This window comes from Leptosomus discolor, unplaced genomic scaffold, assembly GCF_034619465.1.
Source record: "Leptosomus discolor isolate bLepDis1 unplaced genomic scaffold, bLepDis1.hap2 HAP2_SCAFFOLD_80, whole genome shotgun sequence".
In the NCBI taxonomy this organism is placed as follows: domain Eukaryota; kingdom Metazoa; phylum Chordata; class Aves; order Leptosomiformes; family Leptosomidae; genus Leptosomus; species Leptosomus discolor.
In genome coordinates this window covers 136698-164229 of record NW_028237973.1, presented here as the reverse complement: position 1 = coordinate 164229, position 27532 = coordinate 136698, and the positions used below count along the sequence as shown (strand labels likewise).

At 52.8% G+C, this 27532-nt stretch overlaps 1 protein-coding gene across 1 annotated transcript; it reads right to left on the bottom strand.

Moving 5' to 3' along the window:
- Positions 1-1633: 1633 nt before the first annotated feature.
- Positions 1634-25270, bottom strand: LOC147412268 (axonemal central pair apparatus protein HYDIN-like). The gene is made up of 14 exons (XM_086481536.1): positions 25198-25270; positions 24633-24868; positions 23661-23761; positions 22252-22387; positions 21602-21766; positions 20756-20908; positions 14554-14792; positions 11955-12210; positions 9938-10081; positions 8072-8215; positions 6903-7216; positions 5134-5167; positions 3146-3271; positions 1634-1702 (listed from the first exon to the last, which is right to left on the bottom strand). Exons 1-14 carry the CDS (start codon positions 25268-25270, stop codon positions 1634-1636), a joined length of 2190 nt encoding a protein of 729 aa, XP_086337662.1.
- Between the last annotated feature and the right edge of the window lie 2262 nt (positions 25271-27532).

The window sequence follows — 27532 nt, the reverse complement described above, 5'->3', positions numbered from 1 at the left end:
GATAATGTGTTATTGTCCAAGAGGTCTGCTGGACAGGATTTATTATGGCGCCCATTGTGTATAATCTTTGAATTGTGACCAAAGCAGGTATGAGCCAAGCGCCTGCGAGCCAAGGACATGTTCCTTGACCACACACGGTCCATTCGAGGAGTGGTCGAGACCTCCGACTCACGGACCACCTACCCAAATTATACCCCCTACTCACAAGGGAACAATGGAAGACTACGACAGAGGCTGCACGCTCATTTGCATCAGAAGCGAGAGAAGAAGAACCAATCAAGAGGACGATGCTGAATATGCATTGTATAGACTGAATATGGATGAATTTAATGTATAAATCTCTGTTGACTGCAATGTGCAGGCAGACATCTTGGGGAAGGATCCCACATCCCCGGGGCGCATCGTTAATAAAGGACGTCTCTACTGATCTCACTGTGTGCAGAGGACTTTTCCTTACCAGTGCAGACTGGCAACAGGGACGGGCCACAGGGCAGAGAGGGAGGATTTAAGAAAGGGCCCAGTAAGGGGGGCAGAGAGAGACTCAGAAAGATCAGAAAGCTCAAGGGGGGAGACAGAGCAATTAAAGACCAGGGACAGGGAGCCAGGCAGAGACCAGCGAAGGCAAGAACGGGCTGTGGGACAGATGGGGAAGAATGAAAACACAGGGACAGGAACCCGGAACGAGAGAACGTCAGGGGTTTCTGGAGACACTGTCCACGTCCCTCTTGCTGCCGGCACGACGGGGCCGGGGGCGGCCTGGGGCTACGGGACAGGCTGCGGGGGAGGTGCCGGCGCTGGGGGCAGCTGCTCGGGGCGAGCGGGGCCGGGGAGGCTCAGGGGCGGCTCCGGCGCCCGGGGGCTGCGCCCGCCTCCTTCCCCTCCTCCCCGCTCTCGGCAGCTCCCCGGGGCTCCCCTGGCCCGGCTCGCCTCCCGCGGACCGGCAGCCCGCCGCACCGGGGGGTCGGCGCTTCCCGTGCCGCCAGCGCCGGGCGCCCCGCGGGCAGCACACACCCCCGCGCCCGCCGAAGGGGCTCGCTCGCCTCACCGCTGGCCTCGGCCCTCACCTGCCGCCGCCGCCGCCGCCGCCGGGACCCACGCCCGCCGCTTCGCCCACGCTGCCTCTGCGCACCGCGCATGCGCCGGTCCCGACGGCGCGCCGCAGGGGCCAGAGCCGGCGCGCGACCGCCGGGCTGCAGGACCGCGCTTCGGCCACGCGGCAGCGGCGCGGCCCGAGCGGGAGGGGGCGGCGAGCGCGAGGGACCGCCCCGCGGCACAGCGCTGCCACGGCGCATGCGCAACGGCCGCGCTGCAGCCGCGGCCGTCGGCGCTTTGGTGTCCGGGCGGCAGCGTCGCCTTAATGACTCTTTCTCCTTAATGACTCTTTCTCCGTGATGAATGACCCCATCCGAGCGCCCGGCCGGGCGGGAACGGCCGCTGCCTCAGCCCCGCCGGAGCCGCCGAGTCCCGGCCCCGCTCGCAGCCCGGGCAGCGGCGGTCCCGGCCCTGCCCCGCACGGCCCCGCGGGGCCGGAGCGCTCCGGCCCTTCGCCTTCGGCCGCTGGGAGACCTGAGGCTCGCTCCTGCCCGTGCCCCCGCCCCGCTCCCTGGGGAGGAGCAGCCGCGCAGGGAACCCCTCACACGGGTTTGTTCCCCCCGGAGCGAGCCCCGGGGGTCGCTGTGTCGGTCTGCAGGCGGCATCGGGGCTGGGGGAGGGAGAGCAGCGGCTCAGCACACGCTGGGGGGGGAAGGCAGCCCCGGCGGCGTGCTGAAGGCAGGAGAGGAGGGGCTGCTTTCTGGGAGGGGGGCCGCGGTGTTGAGCAGGAACCAGCGCCCCCAGGCCGGCCAGACGCGAGGGGCTGACCCGCCGCGGGGCGAGACGCCGGTGACCCTCGGGCTCTGGGGGGGCGGCTGCGCCTTCCCTCGCCTCTGCGCCGCCTGTGCTCTGCTCTGCCGCCCTGCGCGCACACGAGGCTGCACTCGCACAGGGGACACTGCGCCACGGCACTCACCCCACCGGGGGGCAAAGGGATGAGCCGTGAAGCAGGGAAGGGAAAGAGGCGGCTGGTAGATGAGGTGTCCTCAGCTGGTGCCCGCAGAGCCCTGGAGGCTTCCTGTCAGCTCTGTGCCCCTGCTCTCCTTGCCCCTCCTGCCAGCAAGCGTCGCAGTTGCACTTTGCTGCCTGCAACACGCAATGCTTGGTGGGCTGGACGGGCTGCCCTGCCCATGTGTCGGGTGAGCAGCTCGCTTCCCTTGGCTGCCTGATGCACCTCCTTAAAACAATCGCTTCAACGCTCAGTTTCTTTATTTCAGACCCCTCTGAGTATCCCCTGGCCTGCAAGCCGTTTTCAGCAAGCAACACAGCTGAAACACAGCGCCGGTGTGCGGAAAAATCCTTGCACCAGCGGTCAGTGTTCACAAAGGAGACAGAGGAGTCCTGTAAAATAAACTTTATTCGAATAAAGGGAGAGTCCACTGGGCAGATCCCGTGGGCTCTCTCAAAGTTGCTGGGGTCGAAGCCCCCTTTCTATCCTAATTTCCCGGCCACATAGGACCCTCTCCTGTTCCCCATTGGCTAAGGTACTAGGAAGGCACAGACTTCCCGACCCGCCTACTACATATACTACATTTTTACCCCTTAACGTGTACCCCCCCTTTGCATCATGCATCGTATGTTTCATTATCATGTCATTATGCATCTCCTGGGTGGAGAAGATAATATTAATAAGTCTATTAAGCCTGCGCCCTGTTTCCTAAAGTTGAAAAGTTCCAACTTCCCTTGAAATTTTTGAGGAAAATTTTTTTTTTTTAATGATTTTTCTCTTGCAAGTTGTTTTATCTAACAGAGCTTTGTAGTCTGGTTCTTGGTTTCCGTTGAGATTCACTAATTGCTGAGATATATGGCACCTTTTGTTTTAGGAGGCCTGCTGATTACTTCATAAACACATGGCTCCTCTGGATAAACAGTGCCATGTACTTGCAAAAACACTCTCCTCCTTATCTATTCATTGTTTAGGTCTGTGGTATCTTGTACCAGCCCGGGTAAATGGTACTATATTTTTGTAAAGACACTCTCATAATCCTACCACTGGTAAAAATCTGTCATCTCGCTCTGATGTCAAAAGACTTTTCTAAGTTGAACCCCTAACCGTTTCAGCATCAAGACTACGAGGCGAGAAATACGCTTCTTCTCGAAGCAGCAGGACACCTGCCAAGTCGCTGGGCACAGTGACATGTGGCTGCTGGTGACAGACACCTTCTTCTCGTGCAGAGCCCTGGGCAGTGCAGAACGGACCTCAGCGTCCCCTGCACCAGGTGCCCAGGGACCAGCGTCTCGGTCTGACATCTCTGCAGCAGCCTGTGCTCCCAGCCCCTTGCCCTGGAGAAGGCGGCTGCCTGTAGCAGCAGCAGAACCGCTGCTGCCCAAAGGGGAAGGGAATGGCTTGGGGTAAAGCTCCCCAGGCTGTCTGGCCCCCGGGCAGTCGATGGCCTCGGCAGCCCGTACGCAGGGCAAAGCTACAGCCTGAGAAGGAGTCACAGGGTGTAGCAGTTTCTGCAACAGCCACACTGCCCTGCCCAGCTGGGCAGAGCCAGAGGCGAGAGAAAGAGGCTGCCGGGTGCCTCGAGGGGCAGAATTGCAGCAGACTGTGCCGTGGCTGTTCTGCTCTTTGTCTTTGGCAGAGTTACCTTCCCAGAGGCTGGCAGACAGGTATGCTTGCACGGCACGAGTACTGCTCTTAGGGCACAGAAGGCACGATAAAGCAGCGATGAAGAACAAGGCTGGGCTGTCGGGATGGTGGGAATAACATGGAGAGCCTAAAGCGTGAACCAGGCAGGGCTTGCGAGTAACCTGGTGTTGGGGTTTAACCCCAGCCGGCAACTAAGCACCACACAACCGCTCACTCACTGCCCCTCACCCAGGTAGGGTGGAGGCAGGAATCAGAAGGGCAAAAGTGAGAAAACTCATGGGTTAAGATAAAAACAGTTTAATAATTAAAAAGAAATAATGACAGCAACAATAATAACTCGTAAGGAAAAGAAGAAAAAAAAAACAGAGAAAAATAAAGCCCAAGACAGACAAGCGATACAGATGGAAACAACTGCTCAGCACCAACTGACCGATGCCCGGCCAGTCCCCAAGCAGCAGCCCCCTGCCAACCTCCCCCCTAGTTTTACCACCAAACGGTCTGGAACCCCTTGGGTCATGCGGGGTCAGCTGTCCCCACCTTCGGTGCACCCCCAGCGGTGATCCCCGTGGCTCTCTCCAAGCACCGTCCGGCAGGAGCAGGGATGGAGCCCGCAGCCCACTGCGCCCCAACACCGACAGAGCCCAGCACCGCCCAGGGGTGCCCACAGAGCCCCGCACGGGACACCCTCGCACACACAAGGTAACGTGGAAAGACACATCGAGCAGCTGCAGGCAGAGACTCACAGTTCAACAGCCCGTTGACCCCTGATGAGCACCAAAGCAGCAGCGATCAGCGCTTTGGGGAAGGAAGCTCTGGTCATTTTTAACCCATACATGATGACAAGATTCAGCTCCCTGCTGGGCTGCAGGTATTCCCTGGTTGCAGAACAGCACCTCTAACTGCACCTCGAGCTAAAAGGGCAGCAGCTCTGCTGAAATAAGGTTATAGCCCACGTGGCACTTGCCGATGGTGTGATTCCCTCCCCAGCAGTTTCTAAACACAAACCATTTGGGGACCAACGTGGCAAATGATTCAAGCAAAGCAGTCCAAACCCAGCTCTGTTCCTTCCTAAAACAAGCTGTTCATAGTCTGACCAACATCTGTCAGTAAAAAGTAAATGGTTTCACATTTTCAAACATTCCCAGGTGACTCAGGTTACATTCCCTGGTGTAAATCACAGCAGGCACTCACAGTAACTCTGTTTGTATTCCTCAAGCACATGGATGGACACACTCCAACCGTGCCTGCCTGGCACCGTGCCTATTTGCAAGTGTTCCCCCCACAGTCAAACAAGGCAGATGTTTTACAGCAACCTGGCTGCTTCATTCCCAGCTGGGAAGTCGGTGCCTTCAATGATGTGCTCCCAAATCAATATTTCTCTTTAGCTTTGGAGCTAATTATTTAAGGCTGGTTTTCATATCTGGATTAGAGGCCCTGCTCTTCCTAACCTGAGAAGTCCCACCTGAGTTGTCCTTCCTGCAGCTGCACACAAGAACAAGGCTTGGCCCCGGTGAGGGACCGGGAGTACATTACTGCTTAATTAACAGGCAGAGCAGAAGAGGGAGCTCTCGTAACATGCACAGCGCTAACGAGCCAGCAAAGGGGCTCTGCCAAACCCTCTGGAGCAGAGGCTCCTCTCCTGCCAGATGCTCAGGACCCTCAACTGCTACTCTCTGCAGCAGAGTCAGGTGACTCAGCCTCCGCTGGAAGAACGAGCACCTGCAGGCTCAGGTCCAGCAAAGCCAATTTAGGTGGAGCTGGGTAATTAAAAACTGAAAACTGATTCGGCATTCACGGTTCCAAAAACCTGAATTGGTTCCAAACAAAGAAATAAGAGTAAAGTAAACAGGCAGCTGGCAAACAAGTGGAATTTTCCCCAGAGGAAATGAATTCCACACAGGCTTCGCTGTAATGTCCTTGTTTCTCTGTTATTACAATTATATGCATTGTTAGATTTTCCCTTTAGTTTGGAATTAAACCCTCATCTAATTTACCAGGAGATGACAGCAGCCTCCAAACAGAGCTTACAGCCCTGCTCCTCCTTCCCTGCCCATCTCCCTCCACCTGCTTTTGCAGACCTTCCTCTGCATTTCAGGGGCTGTTCTTGAAGGTGCCATGCATCAAGGGCCACACTAAAGCCTGCTTGTTACTTGGTAAGACCCAGCTGTGCATGGGCTACCCCAGGTCTTCTCCCCCAAGCCCTCCTATTAGCCACAGCTAATCTCCAGCTCCCAACAGGTCGTCTCCTCTGAGCCAAATCCCAATTCCCTAAACAAAACTCTTTATTGATGATCTCTGTTATTTGTAATAGCAGCACCTCAATGCACAATAGTTAACTTTGCTGGGTTTCCTGGGGCATTATGGAAAAACCATTTGCTACTGTAATTAAAACTGCCCAGACTAGACTTTCGTACTATGGAGAGAGGCCACAGTGGGAGGAACTGCTAGAAATGTGTTTATAGATGTGCCCCAGCACGACTGCCAGATTGCTCTTGGGCTTGGAAACCACAGAGCAGCTCTGGATGGCCCTGGGGATTCCCAGGAATGTTCAGACAAGTGCTCCCACCAACATCTACAGCTGTACCTACAGCCGCAGCAGAACCTGCCCTTTCGCTGTCAAACACTAAGTAGCAGCTTTGTGAACGTGGTGTGCAGTTCGACAGACAAAAACTCACTTCACCGAGGTGGTGTTTGTCTCAGGCCACAAAGGTCTGAGAAAGCAGCTTTCCACACCAGCTTTCCTTCCCAGGGAACCAGCACAGAGGCTACAGCAAAGCAGCAGCACGAGACTGGGACAGCAGCACATCATTCTGGTGGCAGTGCCTGTGTAGGCTCTTAGCATGAGGTGACAACACACAGGGTTGGTAGGGAAGGACACGAGGTCATGTTCTACATCTGCGTGTCCAAGTGCCTAAGCACAGCTTTGTAGCTCCAGAGACTGAGCAGGACTCTGGGTTATGGGCTACGTGAGAAGTGTTGGCAGTGTTTCACAGTCCCAGCTTGGCTGGAGAACGTTGTCTCCTTCTGAGAGTCACACCCGTGGAGATCACCTCTCCCCTGAGCACCTAGCCTGACCACAGCCCGTAGGTGTTATTTCCTCAAGGGAGAGCTGAAGGTGATGTGTCACACCGCAGGCAAACAGCCTTGGGCTTTGCAAGTTACAAACATGAGATCGGGAAGGAGAAGAGCTTCAAGGAGAGGGCAAAGGTGCACGTACCTCATCTGGCTCACGTGGCCGTCTGTCGGGAACAACCAGTGGTACCGGACGAGAAGCGGGCTGCAGTTGGTCATCTCGACGTAACGCACATCTTCAGTGTCATTCAAGATGCAGCCAAAGTCCAGGGCCGTGGTCTGGATACGGAGATTCGGGAAGCAGACTTCTCCCTGAACGGTGACCAGCTCCTCATGAGGATGCTCAAGGAACTTGATCTTCAGAACCTTCTCTACTACCCGGCTACTCAAGTCTTCTTCATAAGCAGGGTTAAACCTGATAGAGAGATGAAGTTCCTCCCCTTTCTCCAGCTTGATGGGCTGCAAGGAGATGAAGAGTATTAATCACCAGGGTGATGAAGTCTCAGGGTCTGATAGCACAAAACATGCCAATGTTCAAAGGGTGACCCCCAGCTCAGGCTTCTCAGTTCATCCCTCATTTTCTTCCCAGAGTGCGCCTGACTGCAAGCACCACGAGACTCTGGTCTGAGACTCTCTCAGGCTCACGTCACTGTGCTCTGCACCAATACAAGAGGGAAATAAATATTGTTCTCCTGAATTCTGGACCCACAGAAGCTACACACTAAATACACAACCAGATCAGCGCTCTGGCACGCCAGGGCCTTTTGCCCGGCCTCTAGAGGAACTCCTTCACCTCACAGCACAAGTGACACAGCGTCGCTGCCTCGCCCTTGCAGAGGCTACTCACTGGCACGGCACAGAAGTGGCGGCCATGCCTACAACAACCCGTGTTTATCAGAGTCCATGTCCAACAGCTTCTACCAACCACGGGGCAGGCGCCAGGCAGCAGCTGGAGAAGCGTCCTCAGCCTCCCGGAAAGCAGGGCTGCCCTTGGAGAGCAAGCTGCTCTGGAGGTTATCTGAGACGGCTGCTGCAGAGCTGGGATGGTTTCCAGCAGACACCTTTACTACATGCCTTGCCCAGACCTCGCTGTCTCTTCCCTTCTCCTCGTGTCTCAGAGCCAGGACGTCTCTTCCCAAGTCAGGTATATTCTGTTTCCTTCGCTGGCTCATTTCAAACCTGATTTAGTTCAGGCCAGTCTACTGCTGACTCTAAGGAATAAATTTGTCTGCTAGAGGACCTCCCCACACAAACGCACCACCACCTTCCTCCCTCTGCAACCCGCCCCCAGCAGGAAGGTCTGTGGCTGCTCACCTGAACATCTGCAGGGAGGGGCTGCTGGTCCACATCGAAGATTAAGAAGGGTTGCCCTAAGGCCAGGACAATGCTGACTGGCAGGGAGCAGACGTTTTTTAAAGAGAGAGGCTCGTACTGAAGAGTCAGGACATCACTGGGTTGCTACAGAAACAGAAGACAAGGAAAAAATAACCTGAAGTGCCCACGGATCTCCTTCCCCTTCCGATGCATTTCAAATTTTTCAACCCCCAAAGTGCATACATCTCTATTTACTATTTTTATTAGTTTCTACCCTTCAAGAAAGTTCTTCTCTAAGTATATCGGACGTTTTTCATGTTCAGAAACCACAGCATCCCCCAGGGGACAGGGAAACAGTCTTGGGTACGGATGAGGGAACAGGACCCTGAGAGGCGGCAGCTGCCTGAACAAGATCAAAACCAGAAAGTGAACCCAGACCCTTTGTCTCCAGTTTTGTATGCTCTCTTGGGCAGAAAGGCACAAGATGATCTTCACTCACAGACAGTCATTTCTTACAACCTTATCGGTTCCAGTAGCCTCATAAAAGCAGTGATGCCAGTCAGAGGAGAAAAGCAAGCAGGATTTGGCCCGTAGCAGAGAGCCTGCAGTAGCCCAAGGTTGGCTTTGAACACTTCAAGGCACATACAGCCAGCTAGAAACCTCAACAGTCCGCTTGCAACATGTCTCCTGCTGCCCCTGCTACAGCGACAAGGTGTCTGTAGCCTCAAAGCTACCTCAGCCTAAGCTATTTCTTCCTGTTTATGCATTGCTCTGGGCTTCCTGCACGGTTTATATAAACTAAACTGTGTTTGGGAAACCAGTTCTGGATGTCCTGATATCAAACAGCTGCAGTGTCATAGCACTTGAAAAATCGGAGCGCGTGGCATCAAGCAGACCACAGGCAGACATCGGGGGGGCTGAAAAGCTTCTAACTAAAATCTGAACTGCCTGCTCACAGGAATTTGTGCTTCTCTGGAAGCCTGGGAACCAGAGGACAGACCTGAAAACACAGAAACTAAATAATGAAATATCTTCTCTTTTTTGACACCTCATGGGAGAGGAAAAGATGATGCAGGAGTCAGGATCAGAAGAACAAAGGGCATCTGCTTTGCATTGGTGTCATCATCACTGCAGCTGAGGACATCTGCAGGTCCTTTGAAGAAAGTAAGGCTTGGGGAAACGCAGAGCTAGCATCCATACCAACAGCAGAGAAGGCAAAGAGGGACAAGAGATGACAGTTTTTCCTCATCGGACTGAGGCGTTGACAGGAATCTCAGTCTGTCTCAGCTTCCCTACAGGATCGGTGTTAAGACATCACCGTGCCTCCGAGGATCCTCAAAAACCTCCCTTTTATACTGAGTACAGAAACTGGTGGCTCTCTAGAAGTGGCCCTGATCCCCCCCATGATCCCTGAGCAGCTGTCATCTCAGTTTTACTTTGGTGAAGTCAAAAAAACCAGTCCCATCTCTGAAAACAACCTCACTTACTTTACAAAGCACCTCAGAAAGGGCAGGAGGGGGCTGAGCATCGCTCAGCTGCAGCGATCTGCTCTCCCACCTGAAGCCCCAGCATTCGAGGTAGCTGTGCAAAGCCCACGCTGTTCTCCTGGGTCCCCACACACCATCTCACCCCGTGCCCTTGGCTCAGCAGCTCAATTCTGTTTCCACATCAAGAAGGGCAGAATAGAGCTACTGAGACTGTCCCTGACCCCAGAGGAGCAAAAGGATGATCTCAGACCAACAGCCAAAGCCCCGCGGACTTGGAGAAGCTGCTTAACTCCCTCCTTTGAACACCAGCACACACGCCCCACCGGCTTCCAGTCCTCAGCCACGCTACTGAATGCCAGGATGCAACCCAGAGACTTACCTTCTCCATCCGGAAAGTGATTTCTCTGGAGGACAGTTGCAGAACGGGAGCAACAAACTCACACGTGACATCCACTTGCATTATCTGTGCCTTCCCTGCCTCGCTCCCCACGACGGCGTGACACAGCAGCCGCTCCTTCACCACCTGCATGCAAGAGTCACACGTCACCCAGAGGGTCCAGAAAACACCCTGCATTTGCTGGCCACCCAACCACGGGCCGTGCTCCTGCCACACAGTTACAGTCCCTGGTCTCCTCGATCGCCCCCTTTTCTCTCCGTGCCGCGTCCTGTTTATTCTGACCCCAAAGGCCCGCAATGCTACACCCCAACAGCCACAAACGGCACTCGCGAGTCACGTGCTGCCTACAGCTGTAATAACCCCTGCCCCAAAGGATTATTGGTTTGGTTTGTCCTGTTGCCAAGCATAAGGCTTACAGAAAGCTGTAGGAACTAGTTAGAAAAAAAGTATGGAACTATATTAAGAGAAAGAAGTGATAGAGGGGCCAACGGCAGCAAACGCTCCTTGGAAGCCAAGTGGAAAGCATCCTTGGGAAAAAAAAATAAATCAAATAGCCAGCCAGCCTTTAGGTAAAGGGATCGCTCATTCCTAGGATGAGCTGTGCCCTCCTAGAGCTGGTTTTAAAAGAAATCTCCCCAGGAAAGACATGCCTTGCACTTCACGTGAAAACCCTCTGCTTAAGTGGCATGCTTCAAGACTTTTTCCTGAGTTCGCATGGTTTCACTGCCTCAAAATTCCTCCCTTCATTTCTCACTCTTCCCTCTGGTACAACACCACAACCCAACTCCTCCTCAGAGCCTACAGACTTGAAAATCATCACGTGCAATGCAGGGGGCTGGGCTTCTGGCCAACCTGAAGAGTATTAAGTTCTCAAGACCTCAGGAAGGTGGAAAGCCTGCTCCCATGGTCTTGGCTTTGACTGCAGGAGCCAGGTAGCCACAGCTGAGCTCACAGATCCCCTTTTGGCCTTCCAGGCAAGACACCCTCACCAGTGCCCTCATCACTAGTTTCTTTCTGGAACCTTTTTCCCCTCTTCAGCAAAACCTCTGGGCTCAGAACTGCACAGGGACAGTCCCGCTGCAGGCACCCAGGGGAGTAATCAAGTCTGCCTCAAGCTACTGCTGAGGGAACCCTTTAAGACACCTTTCAAAACACCAGAATCAGCAGGAGCTTAACGCAGATTTATTCTGCATTTGCTTAAAACACCTGTGCCCAGTGGTCCTGAAGCCAGGGAACGCACACCAGGGTCAGCTGGCAGCTTCTGCGCAGAGCTGGGTTTCCCCTGGGAAGAAGGGCACCCAGGGACCCTGCTGAAATGTTCCCCCCTGAGCTGCCACCCGAGGGTGCTGCAAGACCCGACTGCCCTTGGGACACTGGGGCAGGCTCTTACGGAAATATTGACCAAAGTCAAACTCTCAGTTATAATGATCCCTGGGAACAGTTTCCCACGTGGACGAACGTCACTCCGATCACGAGAGCTGACACCCTGTGTTCGTTTTTCTCCTCCAGGACTCAGCGCTAGACAAGCCCTCTGCCCATGTTTGTCTACAGAGGAAAAATGATGCTGCTCCCAGACACTCCCTCCCTTCGCAGGTGCTTTTACTCACTGCTCCCCCAGACACATTACTTGGCAGTTTTTCATTTACTTTCTGCCTGTATTCATCATCTCAGTGAACTTATTTTCTCTGCCCTCCCTTCCTGCCTCAGCACACGACACCTTGTAACCCCCCATTTGCCCCTGAAGCAGCAACACTTCCTTCGGCCTATATTTTGGTATCAGCAAATTGGGTTTATGGTAGCTATGGCAACACGAAAAAGCCTTAGCAACTGACAGTGGCCAGCAAGGAAAGCCACTGGGGCTGCCACGGTAACTTGTGGCCTTAAAACAGTTTCTTGAAAGCACCTGCTCATTTTCGCAGGCAAATGTCAAGGGGCTGCAGAAGAAGTCCCAGGGGAGGTGATCTGACGGGGAAGGGACAGCCCTCGTGGGGGACCTCACCTGGGGAGTGCTGGAGGAGCCTTCCAGCATCATCTCCACACTCTTGCCCGGCCTCAGCTCTGCCCTCAGCGGTCGAAGCTTAAACACAGGGCAGGCAGGCTGGGGCCTCTGGGAGGAGCTGCTGCCCTTGGCCTTACTGCTGGCAGGGGGGCGATCACGCTGGCGAAACGGGGCAAAACCTTCCGTTGTCCAGTAGAGCAGGTGGGTGCGTCGCCCTTTGTTCGTTACCTTGAAGCGGTAACGGCAGGGATCCAGGCTAGGAGAGAAGCAGAGATGGAAAACGTCACGGGAGCTGCTGTCTCCCAGCGGTCGCCCCGCTGCAGCGCCCCGACAGCGTTCTCTGACGGCACACTCAGCAATAAAACCACCTCCGAAAAGGCTGACCCAGATCAAAGCTTCAGCAAACGTCAGACCTTGGCTGCCCCTAAGTTTATCACCATCCAGCAGCTGGTCTCTCTGCATACAGCAAGAAAAAGCTTCCTCAAGATCACCACCTCAGTTGCTGTGGACAGAGCATCACCAGCCTTTGCTGCTCAATTATCAGAGCATTTCTCCAAGGTGCTTCCTGCAGCTCTCACTGCATCAGATGCTCAGCTGGCCTTGTCCTGGCTGCAAGGAGATGGAGCAACAGCTTCACTGCCATCTCACCTTCCCCTGGGGAGCTGCTGCCTCAGGTGGCTTCCTCTGAAGATGCTATTGGGAAGCTGCAGGGTGTATGGACTCATCTGGTGATCTGGGCACCACTGGCCTCGCTGGTGAGGCCCCTGCCCTGGCACCCATGTTAGCCCCCTCATCCCCCCACCCCTTAGGGAGCACCCAGCTCTCATCGCCCCCAACACAGCACCCTTTGCCTGAACGGTGCAGCTGTTTTTGTGTTTTAGGAAGACAAACGCACTGTGAGAACACACGATCAACAGAAGCTTCCCCAACACGAACACAGCAGCAGGACCGGGTCTAGCTGCTGAGGGGGAATGGAGTGACAACAAGGGATGAATAACTGGAGCCGATGTAAGCCAAAATGGATATTCAATGGAAATTGATTCCTTAAGGTAGAGAAACACTAACTGCAGGCTAGTCTGGAGCAATTCTTTTACCCTCCATAAATCTGAGCATGGCCAGGAAATGTTCCTGGAACAGTGACTGTTTTTTTTCGAAAGGTACGGAATATGTGGCTGACAAAACGCATGTCTGCCACAAGCAGCTAAATACAAACACAGAAGTGACAGCATAGAACAAACTTGTCCTTGAAACAGACCGGTGAAAATGATGTGCACCAGCTCAGTATGAAATGGTTTATGTTGCGGGCAGCAACAGCTAAAAGCTTGGAGAAGCTTTGGGTAGATGCAGAATTGGTGGCTCTGGGAAAGCCCAACTCGTCCGAGGTGTTACCTGGGTCCCATCTCAGCTCACCCAGTGGCAGCTCCACAGCCAACAGCGATGGCAACAGCTCCAAACCAAGTATGCAGGCGAAGACATGAAGGGTGGCAGAAGACAATGGCACCGATCCCATTGACATTGTCCCCTCTGTTGTGTAGCCAATTTGAGGCTGCACAGAGCACAAGCACCACCCTCCCTGCAACGTCCCTGCTTATGTGGATGGCTTGTGGGTGCACATTTATCCCCCCCGCCCCAAATCTATCCTAAATGCTTAAGGTAGGATTAACCTCCCCTTTCTACCCCAAAATTTCAGTATCAGAGCACTGTGGACCCTCTTTGCAGCCAGGGAAAGGAACAGACACTGACAAGATCATTCTTCTCATCCCAACAGGTCTCCAACACAAGGCAAACAGCACTTTGAAAAGCCTTATTTTTCTCTCATTTATAAGAACGTGCCCACCTTCAGACACAGGCATTAAGAGCAGGGAATCCCCTCCTTCGAGCTAAGCTCTTTCAATTAACACTCCCAATTTATCCCACCCAACCTCAGCGGGCTTCTCCCCCTCTCCCTTTCAGAGCTGCTCCTGCAGCCGCCTCGCCTGCCCGTGCCTCGGGCTGCTGCTGCGGAGCAGACGGCCAGGAAAGCCGGCAGGAGAAAGGAGGGAAGAGCGACTACGTCTGATAAAGAGCAGCCTGGCAGGGGAGCTGGGAAAGCATAATGCAGGGCAAAGAAATTCTGCTGCTCCTCCAGGACTGCTGGGCAGAAGGGAAACAAAACAGCACCATTCAATTTAGCTGAGGGGTTGCTAACAAGCTACCGCCAAGGTTTGCTGTTGTGGCGAGACGATACTGCATAGCGAACGGAAAAGCAAGCAATGCTATTGCAAAGGGAAAGAGGTTTATACTTGTAATGTAGCATTTTCCAGCCGGAGGCTTCTGGGACCTGCTGTTTTCCTCCAAATTTTTGTTTGGTAGAGTGAGAAAATAAATGGTTTATAACTGAAAACAATTCAGTGACAATTGAGCAACTGCTTTCCATTTGGATGGCTTTTGAGGGTATCTAAGAACTTTCAAGTGGCCATAAAATGTCTCTAAAGGAATCCCTGGGGCTTCAGTGAAACAGAGCCAGGACCTTGAGCACTAAAGAACCAGCCTGAAGGACCACAGCCAAACTCCTCCTTGCTGAGCCCACGGGAGGAATGGGAGCTGAGAGATACCCTACCTGAAGTGAGGTCCCAAGTTGAGCTCCGGAGCGAATCGTTCGTCGGTGACGATCGTGGTGCCGATGCCAACAGCCCGGACAGGGATGACGTAGGTACAGCTGTTCTCGATGTACACGTTCACCTCGTCCTCGAACTTCTCAGTGTCGTCCAAGTTTCCTATGACAGCCACAGACACCTCGGCCTCGGGGGGGATCACTCCTTTACTGGGCTCAATCCTCCAGCACGAGTATTTGCCAGACTGTAAGACAGGGCAAACACTAACTTAGGATGGAACCCAGGAAGCCTGGGGGAGGGCAGGAAAAGGAAAGACTAAAGATTCGAAGGTAAAAACCACAACGGCTTAATTTCCCTAAATCTAAGCTACGGTGTCTGGAAACAGCAGCTATGCAGGAGCTTATACAACCTCTACTTTACCCTCCTTTAACAGACTCACTTCGCTGACCCAGTTTTGCCCAAGCCAAGGGATGCTCATCCTCCAAGAAAGTTATTCCCCCTCCAGCCTCTCTTTTGGAGTGTGTGCCAAGAGAAGCTGCTTTCTCTCTCCTGGCTTCCCGACAACAGTGGCCGCATTTGGAAAATTCAGCTCTAAGTGGTTACAGCAGGGCAGTAAAGCCATAAGCACAAAGAAAACTGCAAGACATGTTCTGTGGACATGACCCCAGCTTCCCAAGCCCTCTCCTCCTCTGGTTTCTCTTGCACCTCCCTCTGTAAATGGGGCAATAAGGGTGCTGGACCCCCAGACCATCTAAAACCACAGTCACAGGGAGCAAGCTTGCTCGCAGAAGAGAAGCTGCATGTAACGCTCCTTGTCCAGCACGAAACGCACTGGGGTGTAGATGTATGCCTTCCAAGTGTCCATCACTGTGTTGGTGGTACCTGCACCCCACAGTTCAGTGCTGGGTTTGGGACGACAGGCACTACTCACCCACAACTCTGCAGTATTGTAACAGAAGGGGTTTTTCCTTTTTTTTTTTTTTTTTACTAGAAACCAACGCTGTGCTTGGAGGCCTGACACAAGCCAAGCAAGGCTAGATCCAGGTGAAGTCCGCTCGAGTTTCCATCTGTCAGGCTGGCAGCACTGAGCTTTAACAGGCCACCAGCCAGCCCAGGGGAGAGAAGCATCAGAAAACCAAGCAGCACTCCAACGTCACAGGAAGCATTTTAAATAACCCCCTCAGAACGACCTCTGCTAACAAGGGTAAGACGAGCTGGAGGCCAGGGAAGCAACAACCTGGTGAGCACTCAGGGTCCCCGCAGTGTGTGTAGGTGCCTGAGCTACGGCATCTCCTTAGGCTGGCTGTGCCCAGCACGGAGAGCAGGTCAGGCCTGCACGCCTGCATCCCAGGATGGAGCACGCCAAAGGCATCAAAAGGATTCAGGCGCTGGCCAAACTAATAAACTCAGCTCCGTTTAATTTGTCCTCTAGAGCTGCAAAAGAAAGTCTTAGGTAAGAATGGGATGGAGGAAGGCAGTTGGCACAGGGTGAACACTCACTGACCACACAGGATCCCACCAACCCTCTTCTGCTGTCGCTGCATCCCGCCCGTAGCTGATCGCCAGGCCTCGGAGGCAGCCACTGCGCTGCCATCGGCCCAGGGCCACCCAGCCAACACGTTCCTACCGAGCCGCTGGGCGGGAGGTTCTCACTGACATCAATGCACAACTCTTCCTCTGATTCAGGCGGGCACAGGGTAGCTCGCTTGAAAAGGAGACCTGGCAGCTCTGCTCCAGAGGTGAAGCGGCAAGTCTGCTCTCTGACAAAGCTCATTTATCAAAGCTTGGCCACAAGCTGGGCAGTAAGTTGTACCCAAGAAGCTATTACTGAGGAATAATGACAGGCTGTCTCGATGGAGCCAGACTCTGAACCTCCCAGAGTGGCCCAGCGCAGACCCAGCAGGCCCTGCCAGGCCAACAGCCCGCTCCGGAGGAGCACCATTTGCATCGTGTCCTCATTCTTTCAGGTAGCATTTGGTGTGGGTCCAAGGGGCAGCACAGGGCATCGCTGAACAGGAGACCTGCCAGGACCAAAAGGCTCTGCTGGGCTAGATTCACTCGGGTTTCTAGGTCAGCTTCTGCCTACACCCATCCAGGCTGTGTCCCAGAGACAAGAAATCTCTCAGGGTCACACTAAAAAAATTCCTCCACTTTGAAGACCACGCTCTAACTTCTGATAACATCCCTGCTACTTGCTTAGCCTTGAATGATCTGGAAAATGATGCAATAGCTGTAGGCACTGGATAGACAAAGACGATGGCTATTTTTGCCCCTGTAGGGGCTTGCACTACTGGACATCAGAGTCCCTGAGTTCTAGGCAAGCGTTGGGATCAATCACTCAATCAAGAAGTTCAATGCTGAGGTCATTAGCTTCTCCCAGGCCAGATTTCCAGTGTGAAGAAGAGCTGCCAACATTTGGTTATAACCAGCGTGCATCTGAGAGATGGCTGGATGGCTGCCCTGAGGGATGACTGAGGAGCCACCGCACTCCGTTCTCCTGACGATACTGCAGCCCAGTTCATTAAAGGGATCCGGTCATTCTGGCCTTGCGCAAGTGAACGAGGAAGCAGAACTCAATATCAAAAATGCAGCTGTGCTGTACCAAGGCCCAGCTCTAGCAAGACAGCATTCACACCTCGTCAGGCTGACCCATCGCTCCTCGCAGAGGTTGCACACGAAGGGGAAATAAAGCCCTCTCCTACCTCAGCTGTGCACAGAGCCTTGTCCCAGCTGTCCCAGCAGGCCCAAGGTGGGGGACCTCGTGTTCTTCCTTTCAAAGCTACTCTTTACCACACAGGCTGCCAGTGACAGAAGACAGCCCAAAAGTACCCTAAGCCCCAGGAGGAGGTGGAGATCAGAGCCTGAGGCTGGCTAGATGCTCCCAACAACAACCAGCCTCCTCCTGGCACCTCAGCACCAGCATCTCCCTGGCAAAAGCACAGGCACCACTTTGGTTTAGCCTCTGCCCCAGAGCACCAGCAAGGGGATGTTCTACTGAAATCAAGAGACATGGCCTCTAAAGCCAGCAGAAAAGACAAAAATTGACACTGCTGCCACTGACAGCAGAGCCTAATTTGTCACGCTTGGTTCAGCTAAGAGACCGCCGAGTGAGGTGACGAGGCTTGTCTCCATTTGCGTCCCCTGTCCATAGCTCCAGATCCCACCTGCTCTCCCCATTGGGCTGGGGAGACCAGTGCCACCACTCTGCACGTCGGGGTTCTCCAGCCAGGACACAGCTTGGCCGGCTGCGGCCAAGCACAACGGTTAATAACCAAACTCCTCCTGCTTTTCCCCTGGGAAAAGCACTTAGCGGAGTCACTCTTGCTTGCAGGAGCCTAATTGCCTTCAAGACTTCCACCCTTCTTCAGTTCAGCTGGCCAGTGGGTGCAGCACAGTACGACAAGTTCAGTTGCCCTAGACAAGCAGAATAACAATTTCTTTGATTACTGAAATACAGCAATTTTGAAAGGGCATGAACAGCTCCTTCATGTTGACCTACTCCTCCAGACTTTTCTACCCAAGAAAAAACCAAATCCTCCCCTTGCTGGATCCAGACGATTCTCTAATGGGGCTGCCTGGCAGCTGGGAAAGCAACCTGACAAGGACAAGCACATCAGACACAGGATTCAGAGGATGACATGGGATGACACACTGGTCCCAAGGGTCGCAGACCCGCAGACACCCTGGCAAGCAGGGATAAGCCAACACAGGCCTCAGGTATCAAGTCCTTCAAACTCCTCTTCAAACCCAAAAAGCCCCATCTCAGCACACAGCTTTGGAGGTTCCTTACTTATTTCCTTCTGGTGGCAGAGATGCTCAGTGCTGCTCCCTGCAACTCGTCCAACAGAGAGGACAGGGGGATGGGAAAGCCTGTGCACGAGGGGTACTCCAGGTAATCCCATGTCGCTATCCCAAACTGAAGTTATCCACCAAAACCATCTCTGCTTGCTCAGATAATGCTCTTTTCTCCCAGAAAGCAAGAAGAAAGCTTGACTTGACAGGAACAGCAATTTGCACATGACAGTTAAGGATATCACCGAGGTGGCAGCGTGGCCATCTGCATTCCAGCATTTGCCTTTGGACAAGACACCAGCCCTTTACTTGCCCTGTTGCTGCCCCTTCATTTAATCTCACTCAGTTTGTCAAGCTGCCAGTCAGTGTGCTGTAACATTGCTGATCCAACACCACTGTGAAAATTTCAGTCAACAGCTCTATCTTTCAAGTGGGGACCGTGATCTCTAAGCCTGACTGCAAACAGCCACAGTTTCCAGATGAGCCATCAAACGGGAGCTGGGGAAATCCCACCTCACCATCCTGCAGGGATCTCCAAGCAGGAAATCAAAGCAGAGGCTTTGGCATCTTAGAGAGCACAAGACTTGGGTTCAGGGGCACAAGTGAATGAAGGATGCCCAAGCCACCCACCAGCTAGGCTAAGGGGCAGCCGGAGCCAGTTCTGCTCTCGGATGTACGTGTGCAAGTCACCCTGACACCCCACTGCATCTCAAATTTGAGTTCTAAAATTATCCAGTCCTCTCTTCTTTCCATCAATAATCTGCCAGGCAGCCTAAGGCAGCAGCAAAAGGGCAAAACTTCAACTGAGGCACCAAAACAGCACCAAAGCAGGCAGCTGCTGAGGGCAGGGGAGCAGCTGGAGCACACTTCACCTCCACAGTGCTGCTCCCGCCCGGCAGGCTCAGCGTCACCGTGTTGAGGCGTCTGAAGAGCCCTCGTTGAAACAACTGATCGAGCAGCTTCTCGGGACCTGCCTGCTTGAACATCTCCATGACAGCAGCAGCTGTCCTGAGAAGCGGAGATGCTCACCAGGAGGTAACTCAACCCTGGGGAGTCAGCAGCAGGGACTATGGAGCAGCAGAGCCCATCTTACTGCAGGGAGAGAAACCATCCCCGAACCACTCATATTATTGTTCTGCTTGTCGATTAGGCACAATATTGGCGGAGCTTGCAGTGAAGTAGGACAGGATTTATTGCTCAATCCCATACAATAGGGCCCTGAGGCAATGGAGAGGCACATCTACTCCTGCCAGCCCCCCCGGGTACACTGCAAGCTGCCCAGGGGAGGGAGGGAAGGCATCACCCCAGGACAGCAGTACCTCAACAGCTCTGCCTGTCAGTGCCTGGTACAAGCATGCAAAACTCAGCATTTATACACCAGCACCACCCATCCGAGGTGGCCTGCTCTCTGCAGAGATGGAAAGTGCATTTTCATTGTGGAGTCAAAGAAAGCTGCCCTGGGAATCCCCCACTTGGAGGTTACATTTATCCCCCAAACAGCTGGAAAAGCAGCAAGAGGGAAATTCAGCCCCTTCCTCCTTAGCCCAGGAGGCTGAGCCCGGACTCTCACACACTGCCTGATGCTTTATCCACAGACACAGCCAAGCCTGCCGTGCCAGGGCTGGGTTTACCAGCTCCACAAGTCCAACCCACCTAGCACGGAGAACAAATCTCTCCCGAGCCCTGTTTGCAAGCCCCTCACAGCAGGGAGCACATCCCACCCAGCCTCAGCACACGAGCCGTTCCTGGCTGCAGCAGCCTTGCTCTCCCTGCCAGGGGAGCAACCCAAGCTCTTTCTGCTAGGCAGCTTGGCACACGAGGCAGCCTCCAGGAATTAAACAGCCTTTTTCTGCAGCCGGTCTCCAGAGAGGCTCTGCCACACGACGGAGTCCGCAGGCTGAAAGTACACAACCTTGAAAGTGTATTTTTCTGCAACAACCCAGCTGGTTTGACCCCCAGTAGGTGTGAAACTCGCCTCGCCAGGAGCAGTTTGAGGACAGACCTCACACCCTCGTTTCTACCATTAACAGCAGTTTGACACAAAGTGAATGCAGATGCAAGAGGCAAACCGTAGGGAAATCCGTGCTCTTTCAGGAGCAAAGGGGCACAGGGTTCTCTTGAGCTCAGAGCTCCAAACCCCACAACTCTCAAAGCTAAATACCTTCCACAAAATAAAGGGAGAACTTGTAAAAATGATCCAGACTCTTTTCTGCTCGAAAATCTACACAAACTCTACTTAACTGAGGGGTGCCCCAGCTAAAACTGCCCCAGAGCCAGGCTCCTCGTGCCGCATTGCGACGGAATAGCTTGCCTTCTCTCTCAGACAGCAATATGGAAATGTTGCATGTAAAAATCAAGTCACAGGCTGCTACAGACCAGTCATTTTCATTGGAAAACAGCCCCACAGCTACTTACCATCTCTGCCCGGAAGGACGCAGGGATGACAGTCTGATTGGAGAGGCGGAGAGTTCGAGAAGCATCTTGTAGAACTTGGATACTGCCGAAATTTATCTTACTCAGATGCATGTAGACAACCGGTCCTTCTCCAATGCTCACTAGATGGATTTTCTGCTCCAAGAAGCAGGTAGGAAAGATAAAAAAAACAACAGCAAACGTTTAAAAAGACTAGACAGCTCTAAGGGTACTCCTAGGCTGGGGATAACTACATCTGTTTGGAGTTTTCAGTGTTGTAAGACTGAAACAGAAGGCCTGGAGCAAGTGTGGAAACTGGAGTGATCCCATCCGAAAGTCACAAGCTCCCGTTCCCAGAGGATAAAGAAACCCTGTTCCCCACGCTGCCTTCTTCACACCTCTCCCACACTGTTACCTTCAGGAAAGCTCAAATCCAGCCTTGCACAAAACATCCCCTCAGCATGGTTTCTTACACAGCGCTTGCTTTAGCGGCGTTCGGGGAGGTCCCTGGGTGCTCCTGAACAAAAGCCCCAACGAAGCAGCAGTCGCTGTTCATCTAATGACACAGCAGAGTACGAGACCCAGGGACTGTGCTGGGTTTCACACTGGGCTTCTTATGGCATCTCACATATCCACCATTACATGCTGTGTCGGACACTTAGATCACCACCGAAGAGGACACCATCCTTCCTCTTCTCTAGGCATTAGCTGTTGCTTACGCCATGAATCCCTCCTCCTCTCACCCACACCAGCCGTATCAAGTTCTTGTTTTCCCTGGAAGAAGCCCTCTACACTTCATGCCCCACCAAGATGAGTCACACAAAGGCACACTTTTCCCCTCGCACTCACCAGTGGGGATCCTTCACTCCCAAACACCGCGATACGAGCGATGGTGTCCTGCTTCCCTGTCACCTGGGCTTCCAGTGTGAACGGGACCTCCACCGAGCTGTGAGGCTGGATGATCCCACACGGCACAGGGCTGCAGTACCGCACAGCAGCGTCCTCCTTGCGTTTCTGCAAGGGACAGAAGCAAATGCAACTTCAGAGGGACTTCTGAGGAAACTTTAGACTCCTTAACATCTACCACATTGGCAACTCACACACATTTTTAAAAATCCCTAGGAGAAACGCAGAAAGGCACAGCCCAACACAACATGCAAGACTTGCATGGGCTTAGCACCCTCAGGGCGTTCAAAAGCTGCTGCATCCACAACCACCCACTCCTGTGCTGGCAGCCTCCTTGCAGCAGCTTTTCACAACCCTCTAAGTTCTCCTGCATGAAAGCATCCCAAAGACCAGAATATCAACTGCTTCCTGAAGTTTATATTCAGGTAGGCTCCTATTTAACTGCTTCCTAAAGATTATACTCAGGTAGGTTCCTGTTCTCAGCAAACCTTTAGGTTTGAATATAAACTAGCAAGGTCTTATCCAAACCACTTTTTTTCCTTAATAAACCCCTCGATAACCTTTGAGGGCAGGAGGCGGACGCGATGCCAAACCTGAGGAAGAACCCTGTAGCAGCCTGGAAGATTGCTGTCGTTCACAAGGGTCAGCGTCTGCTGGCAAGGGACTTTCAGTAGGCACTGTTCAAACGTCACGACGGGGATGAGCGCTCGCAGCAGAGGCACCACGCATCTAGGCAAAGAGATGGCCGAAAGGGAATTGGGCACACTGAGAGAATGTAGAATGTTCACTCCCCAGATAGCGTGAAACGGAGCCTAACACATTTGTCACTGTCAAATAGACCTTTAATACCCCTACAGTGATAAATCACCTTTGACTTCGTTTTACTCAACAACCTCTTGTAAAGGAGGGGCAAACCCTGAGACTCAGCATCACAGAGGCTGCCAAGGGCCCAGGCAGAGCACGGTGCCCTGTCCCACAGCTGTCCCACCAGCTCTGCCCCTCCTCTGCCCTAGGAGGCTTGCAAGGACCCTCCCAAGGGTCCCAGCAAGGCACGACCTCTGGAGAAGCCTTCCCACCGAGGGCCAGGACTCGCCAAGACTCAAGGACACAAGACTCCAGTAAAAAGACTCCCTCCTCTCCCACACCACTGTTGCCCTGCCTGAAAACTCAGCCATTTGCCCCAGCGATGGAGGGCACAGGCCACCACCTGCCTCATGCAGCGGGTGATCATCCTCTCCCAGCTCCTACAGCTACCTTGGCCCTTCACCCCCACGGGTCCGTGCGCTGTCCGTGCCCACTTGCTCTTGTTCTACAAAACTGCAGCCCAGGCGCTGACTGGATGACTCCGCCTGGGCGAGGGAACAGCACCAGGGAACTGCACCCCTCTTGTCATTAAACTGACACCCACTGCAGCCCAACAGGACTGAGTCTGGCTGCAGCAAGAACAACTTCTGGCTGAAGTCTGAGAACATTGATGCTCAAAAGAAACCTGAGCTCACTCACCTTCCACATCAAGGACTGCTTTCCCCTTCATAAGATCTTGCCTTTATTTTTCCCTCACCAGTCCTGCCATAAGCCCCTTTCCCATTTGCATGTGTCTTCACCAACCGAACCAGACACCAACTTTCAGCAGGCTGCTCGCTGCGTCCCAAACAAATGTTGTATTTCGGTCGCAGCCCAGCACAAGCCCACCACTTGCAGGGAGGAGAGGTGGCCCTTTGGAAATTTGTTACACCTCAAGCACCAAAACCAAGACCAATAATGAGTATAATTACTGTTCCCTCTCAAAAAAGGCTCAGGGCCGTGCCTGTCCGCTGAGCACGGGTGCTTCTCCACACGGGCTGCTTTCAAAGCCCTGCTGTTCTCGTACCCAGCTGGGCAGAACTCGCTCATTGAGCAACACTTCTCATTTGGAGCTGGAGCCAACAAACCAGGTGCGAGGCAACGTGCTGGTGATGGATGCACAAGGAGAGACGAGGAGCTGCAAGGAAAGCGCTGATACCTGGCTGTGAGGAGCAGCGCCGACACCTCCTTGCCCACACCATCCACATCCACCACCAGTGCCAGCTCGTAGCTCCTCACGGTGTTGGAACACAGGGTGACCTGGTGGAAGAGAAGAGCATCAAACACTTCATGACTCCCAAAAGCCATTATCCAAGGGTGGTGCCCTCCGGTTCTCATTCCATGGTAAGGAAAGGGACAATTTTGCCTTAATTCTGCTGCTGGCCCACGGGTAGAACACTGCCTCTGGGAGGAACAAAAGGCTTCTGACAACATCTTCTGTGTTAAATACACCTTGCAGTTAGCAGGACACATGCAAGCCAAATTAAAGCACAGTTAGACTAATGCTCTACCCACCACCGTATTAAAATCAAGGGATGAGTTTTTAATCTCAACTCCAACAGCAAAAAACCAGAGGAAATCTGTTGACTTCAACAGAATGAGTTCAGCTTTACAGCAGGAAGCAGAGGGCAAAATGGGGCCCAGCAAAAGTCCACAAACAGCAGGAAAACACAGAAGATGTGCCACTCATGGCTGCCAGAGCTTTTGTAGTCCCCGTTGGAGATCGCCGCAGTGAACACAACTCATTCTGCACAACAGGAGAGGAGAAATAAGACCGGGAAGAAAAGCAAACTGCTTTATACAATGACATCTCTTTTTTTTAACAGCCACCTTCTGTCCTCATCCTTCCTCTGCCCACTCTAAATCAAAGAAATTGCTCCAAGCAGCTCTCAAACACATGAATGGCTTCTGTACTTGATCACAGGGTGCACGGTCTTCAGCTTATGATTTTGGAAACAAAACGTTTCTCCTTCAGAAAAGCCCCACAGTAACCCAGCTAACAAAAGCCCAACGCTACTGCAGGGATCTCACGCGTGTTATGCTCCAAGCCAGCATCACCAAAGCCCTCCCATACATCCATGAAGCTTCAGCTCCACCTGCTGAAGCACGTACGGCCGGACTCTTCCCCTACCCGGATATCCAGGTGTCCCTGGGAGCGGAGGGTCCCTCTGCAGGGCGTTATGGTAAATTCCGTCGGCTTGACGTGACTTTGGGCTCCTCTTCTCCAGGATGACCGAGTGTTGTCCACCACTTGAACAAAACTGCTGACACTGGGCTCTCCTGAGCCATCCCCAGGAATGCGAAGGTTGAAGGTCACGGGTACCGAGGACATGTTAGTGAGGCGACATGACAAGGTACAAGGAAAACCTGGGAAAATAACACAAATATGAATTTATCCGCCAGTTATCCCATGATTCCTGGTGTCAATATTCTGTTATGATCAAACTGCACTTGGAGTTCAGCTCTTTTGGATCTGAATTACAGCTGATGGAGAAGCTAAGCGAGGAACTGGTCGTCACTTAAGTTCCCTTTTACGCTGATCACGGATTGCTTCATTGGAAATGCCCTCTCTTAGCGACGTTGAACACCAGTTTTTCTCTCTCTGACTGTGAGGAGCACTCTCACCAAAACTAGCACTAGTTATTTCTCATGTAGGAGTCTGCACCCAGACAGACTATTTCTTCTGAAAATTCAACCCATAACATTCCCTATTAACTCCACAAACACTCCTCCCACAGTTTTCAACGTATAAAAGGAGTGTATTGTCATCGAGAAGAAGCTACAGTAAGAGAAAGGAAAGATGAAATTGGGAACTACAGCATGATGCAAAGCAATCTGAGGCAGCTTCTCTAGGCAGGATCCTTAAGGCACCTCCTGGTGTAATAAGTAACATATTGTGCTTTGTTCATTAAACCTGTATGGGAAGGTATGGATGGAAGATTTATGTGCCTGCAAGGCTTGATAGCCCAACCGAAGGACATTCTTGGATAAGTCAACAGGACCCGTAGCTGAGGGGGTTGAGTAGTCCCATTCTTGCATAAGTCCACCCACAGGGCAACGAGGAAGACCTTCAGCCTTCATCCTTACGATCACCAGGAGGCAGAGAAAGACCCCCCAGCAACAGAAGGAACATGCGCAGAGTATCGCCCTGATTGCGACATCGCGAATGCAGGAAATGAGACTGTATATAATGTGCTTACACGAGGCGGGAAGGCGCGAGCCGTTGGCGGAGCGCAGACTCCCCGGCCGCCCAGCGCTGCCTTTGCTCTTGTTCGCTTGCTAATATAATAAAATTCGCATTGGATTTTGACACTTTAAATTGTCCGTGTCTCTACCTATCACAATTTGGTGCCGTGACTCGGATCACGACTAGATTGTGGCCTGCAGCTGCATTGGGGAGGCGCCCCGCCATCCGGCGGCCCCTGCAGCCCTCAGGTCGCTTCTGTCTCGACCGACGAACCTAAATTGAACACTGAGCAAAGGAGAACCGGTAACCCTGTAATCTTTGTGCACGAAGCTCCGAACGAAGACGCAGGACGCGTGAGTATAGGCCGGGAATCCGTTCGGTTTGGGTTGCGTATCCTGGGGCACGGTGTATGAGACGTCCTGCCAGGGCGAAGTGAGTGCGGACCCTCTAGTAGTGCGTTTCTCGTAGCCCGCGAGGGAGCGAGCCCCAAACGAGGGGAGCGGTTGGTGTGTGTGTGTGAGTGCCTCAGAAGATGGGACAAAGGAAAAGCAAGCCCTTTGAGCCCATGGGAGAGGGGCCCCATGTGAAATTGCCCCAAATACCGCCCGATAGTCCCCTAGGGCTGATGTTGAAACACTGGGATAACTTTCCCTCTAGGCAGGGAAAGGATAAGGTAAAAATGATCCATTATTGCATAGAGGTCTGGGGCGGAAAACAGATTCAAGGAGACCATCTGTATTGGCCTGGTTTTGGATCATTTGAGGATTGGATATGTCAGGCGCTAAACATTTATGTTAACTCAAAGGAACCATTTAATTTGGAAGAAAGTGAATATGCCAGTCTGTGGATGGTGGCCGACACTAGGGTAAATTTATACCCTTTAAAAGAAAAGGGGGGTGGCTACCGAGGGAGGAAGAATAGAGAGGAAGAATTAATAAAGCTTTCAAGGAATATCAAGAAGCAGATGAGTCGCCCACTAAATGGTTAGAGAGACTACGAAAGAGTCTCCAAATGCATTCCAGTCTGAATGTAGACACTCAGGAGGGGCAGGCCCTGCTGAAAATGCAATTTGTAGCAAACGCATGGGAAGATAGTAAAAGAAAAATTGAGAAGATAGATGATTGGCAGAACAGAGGTTTGGACAGGCTGTTGAGGGAGGCACAGAAGGTGTTTGTCAGAAGGAAAGACGAGAGGTTTAAGAAGCAGGCAAAGGTGATGGTAGCAGTGGCTCGGGAAGGACAACGTGGAGGTGGGATTAGATCGACTCACAAAACGGACCCAAGACCCGGGGTGGAAGGAACAAGGAGAAAGGACGTAGGGTGTTATTATTGTGGGAGGAAGGGTCATATGAGAAGGGAATGCAGAAAGCGGCTGCAGGATGAGAAAATATTCAAGGAGGATTAGGGGTGTCAGGGGCTCTATTTGCTGGGGGCTAGACGTAAGACCGAGCCCTTGATAAAAATTAAAGTAAGTCCCCAGCAACAGGAAATCGAGTTCCTTGTGGACTCCGGGGCCGAAAGGTCCACAGTACAAGAATTACCCCGGGGATGTCACTTGTCCCCGGAGACAATGCAAGTAATTGGAGCAAAAGGAGAGCCTTTCGGGGTTCCAGTAATAAAAGACGTTCTTTTTGAAATGGAATCTAAATTTGGGGTGGGATCCCTATTGTTGGTCCCAGAAGCAGATTATAACCTATTGGGACGAGATATGATCATCACACTGGGCATTAATTTGGAAGTTAAAAATAATGAGTTGCAAGTAAAATTATGTCCCCTTAGGAGTGAGGATGAAGTAAAAATTAACCCCGAGGTTTGGTACACTCCGGAGACAGTGGGCAAATTAGA

Coding starts and splice junctions, on each gene's coding strand:
- LOC147412268 (XM_086481536.1), bottom strand. CDS start 25,270: ATGACAATACACTCCTTTTATACGTTGAAAACTGTGGGAGGAGTGTTT. Junction 10,082..11,954: donor GCTCCTCCAGCACTCCCCAG/GTGAGGTCCCCC, acceptor TCTTGCATGCAG/GTGGTGAAGGAGCGGCTGCT. Junction 3,272..5,133: donor ACTCAGGTGGGACTTCTCAG/GTTAGGAAGAGC, acceptor TGCACTGCCCAG/GGCTCTGCACGAGAAGAAGG.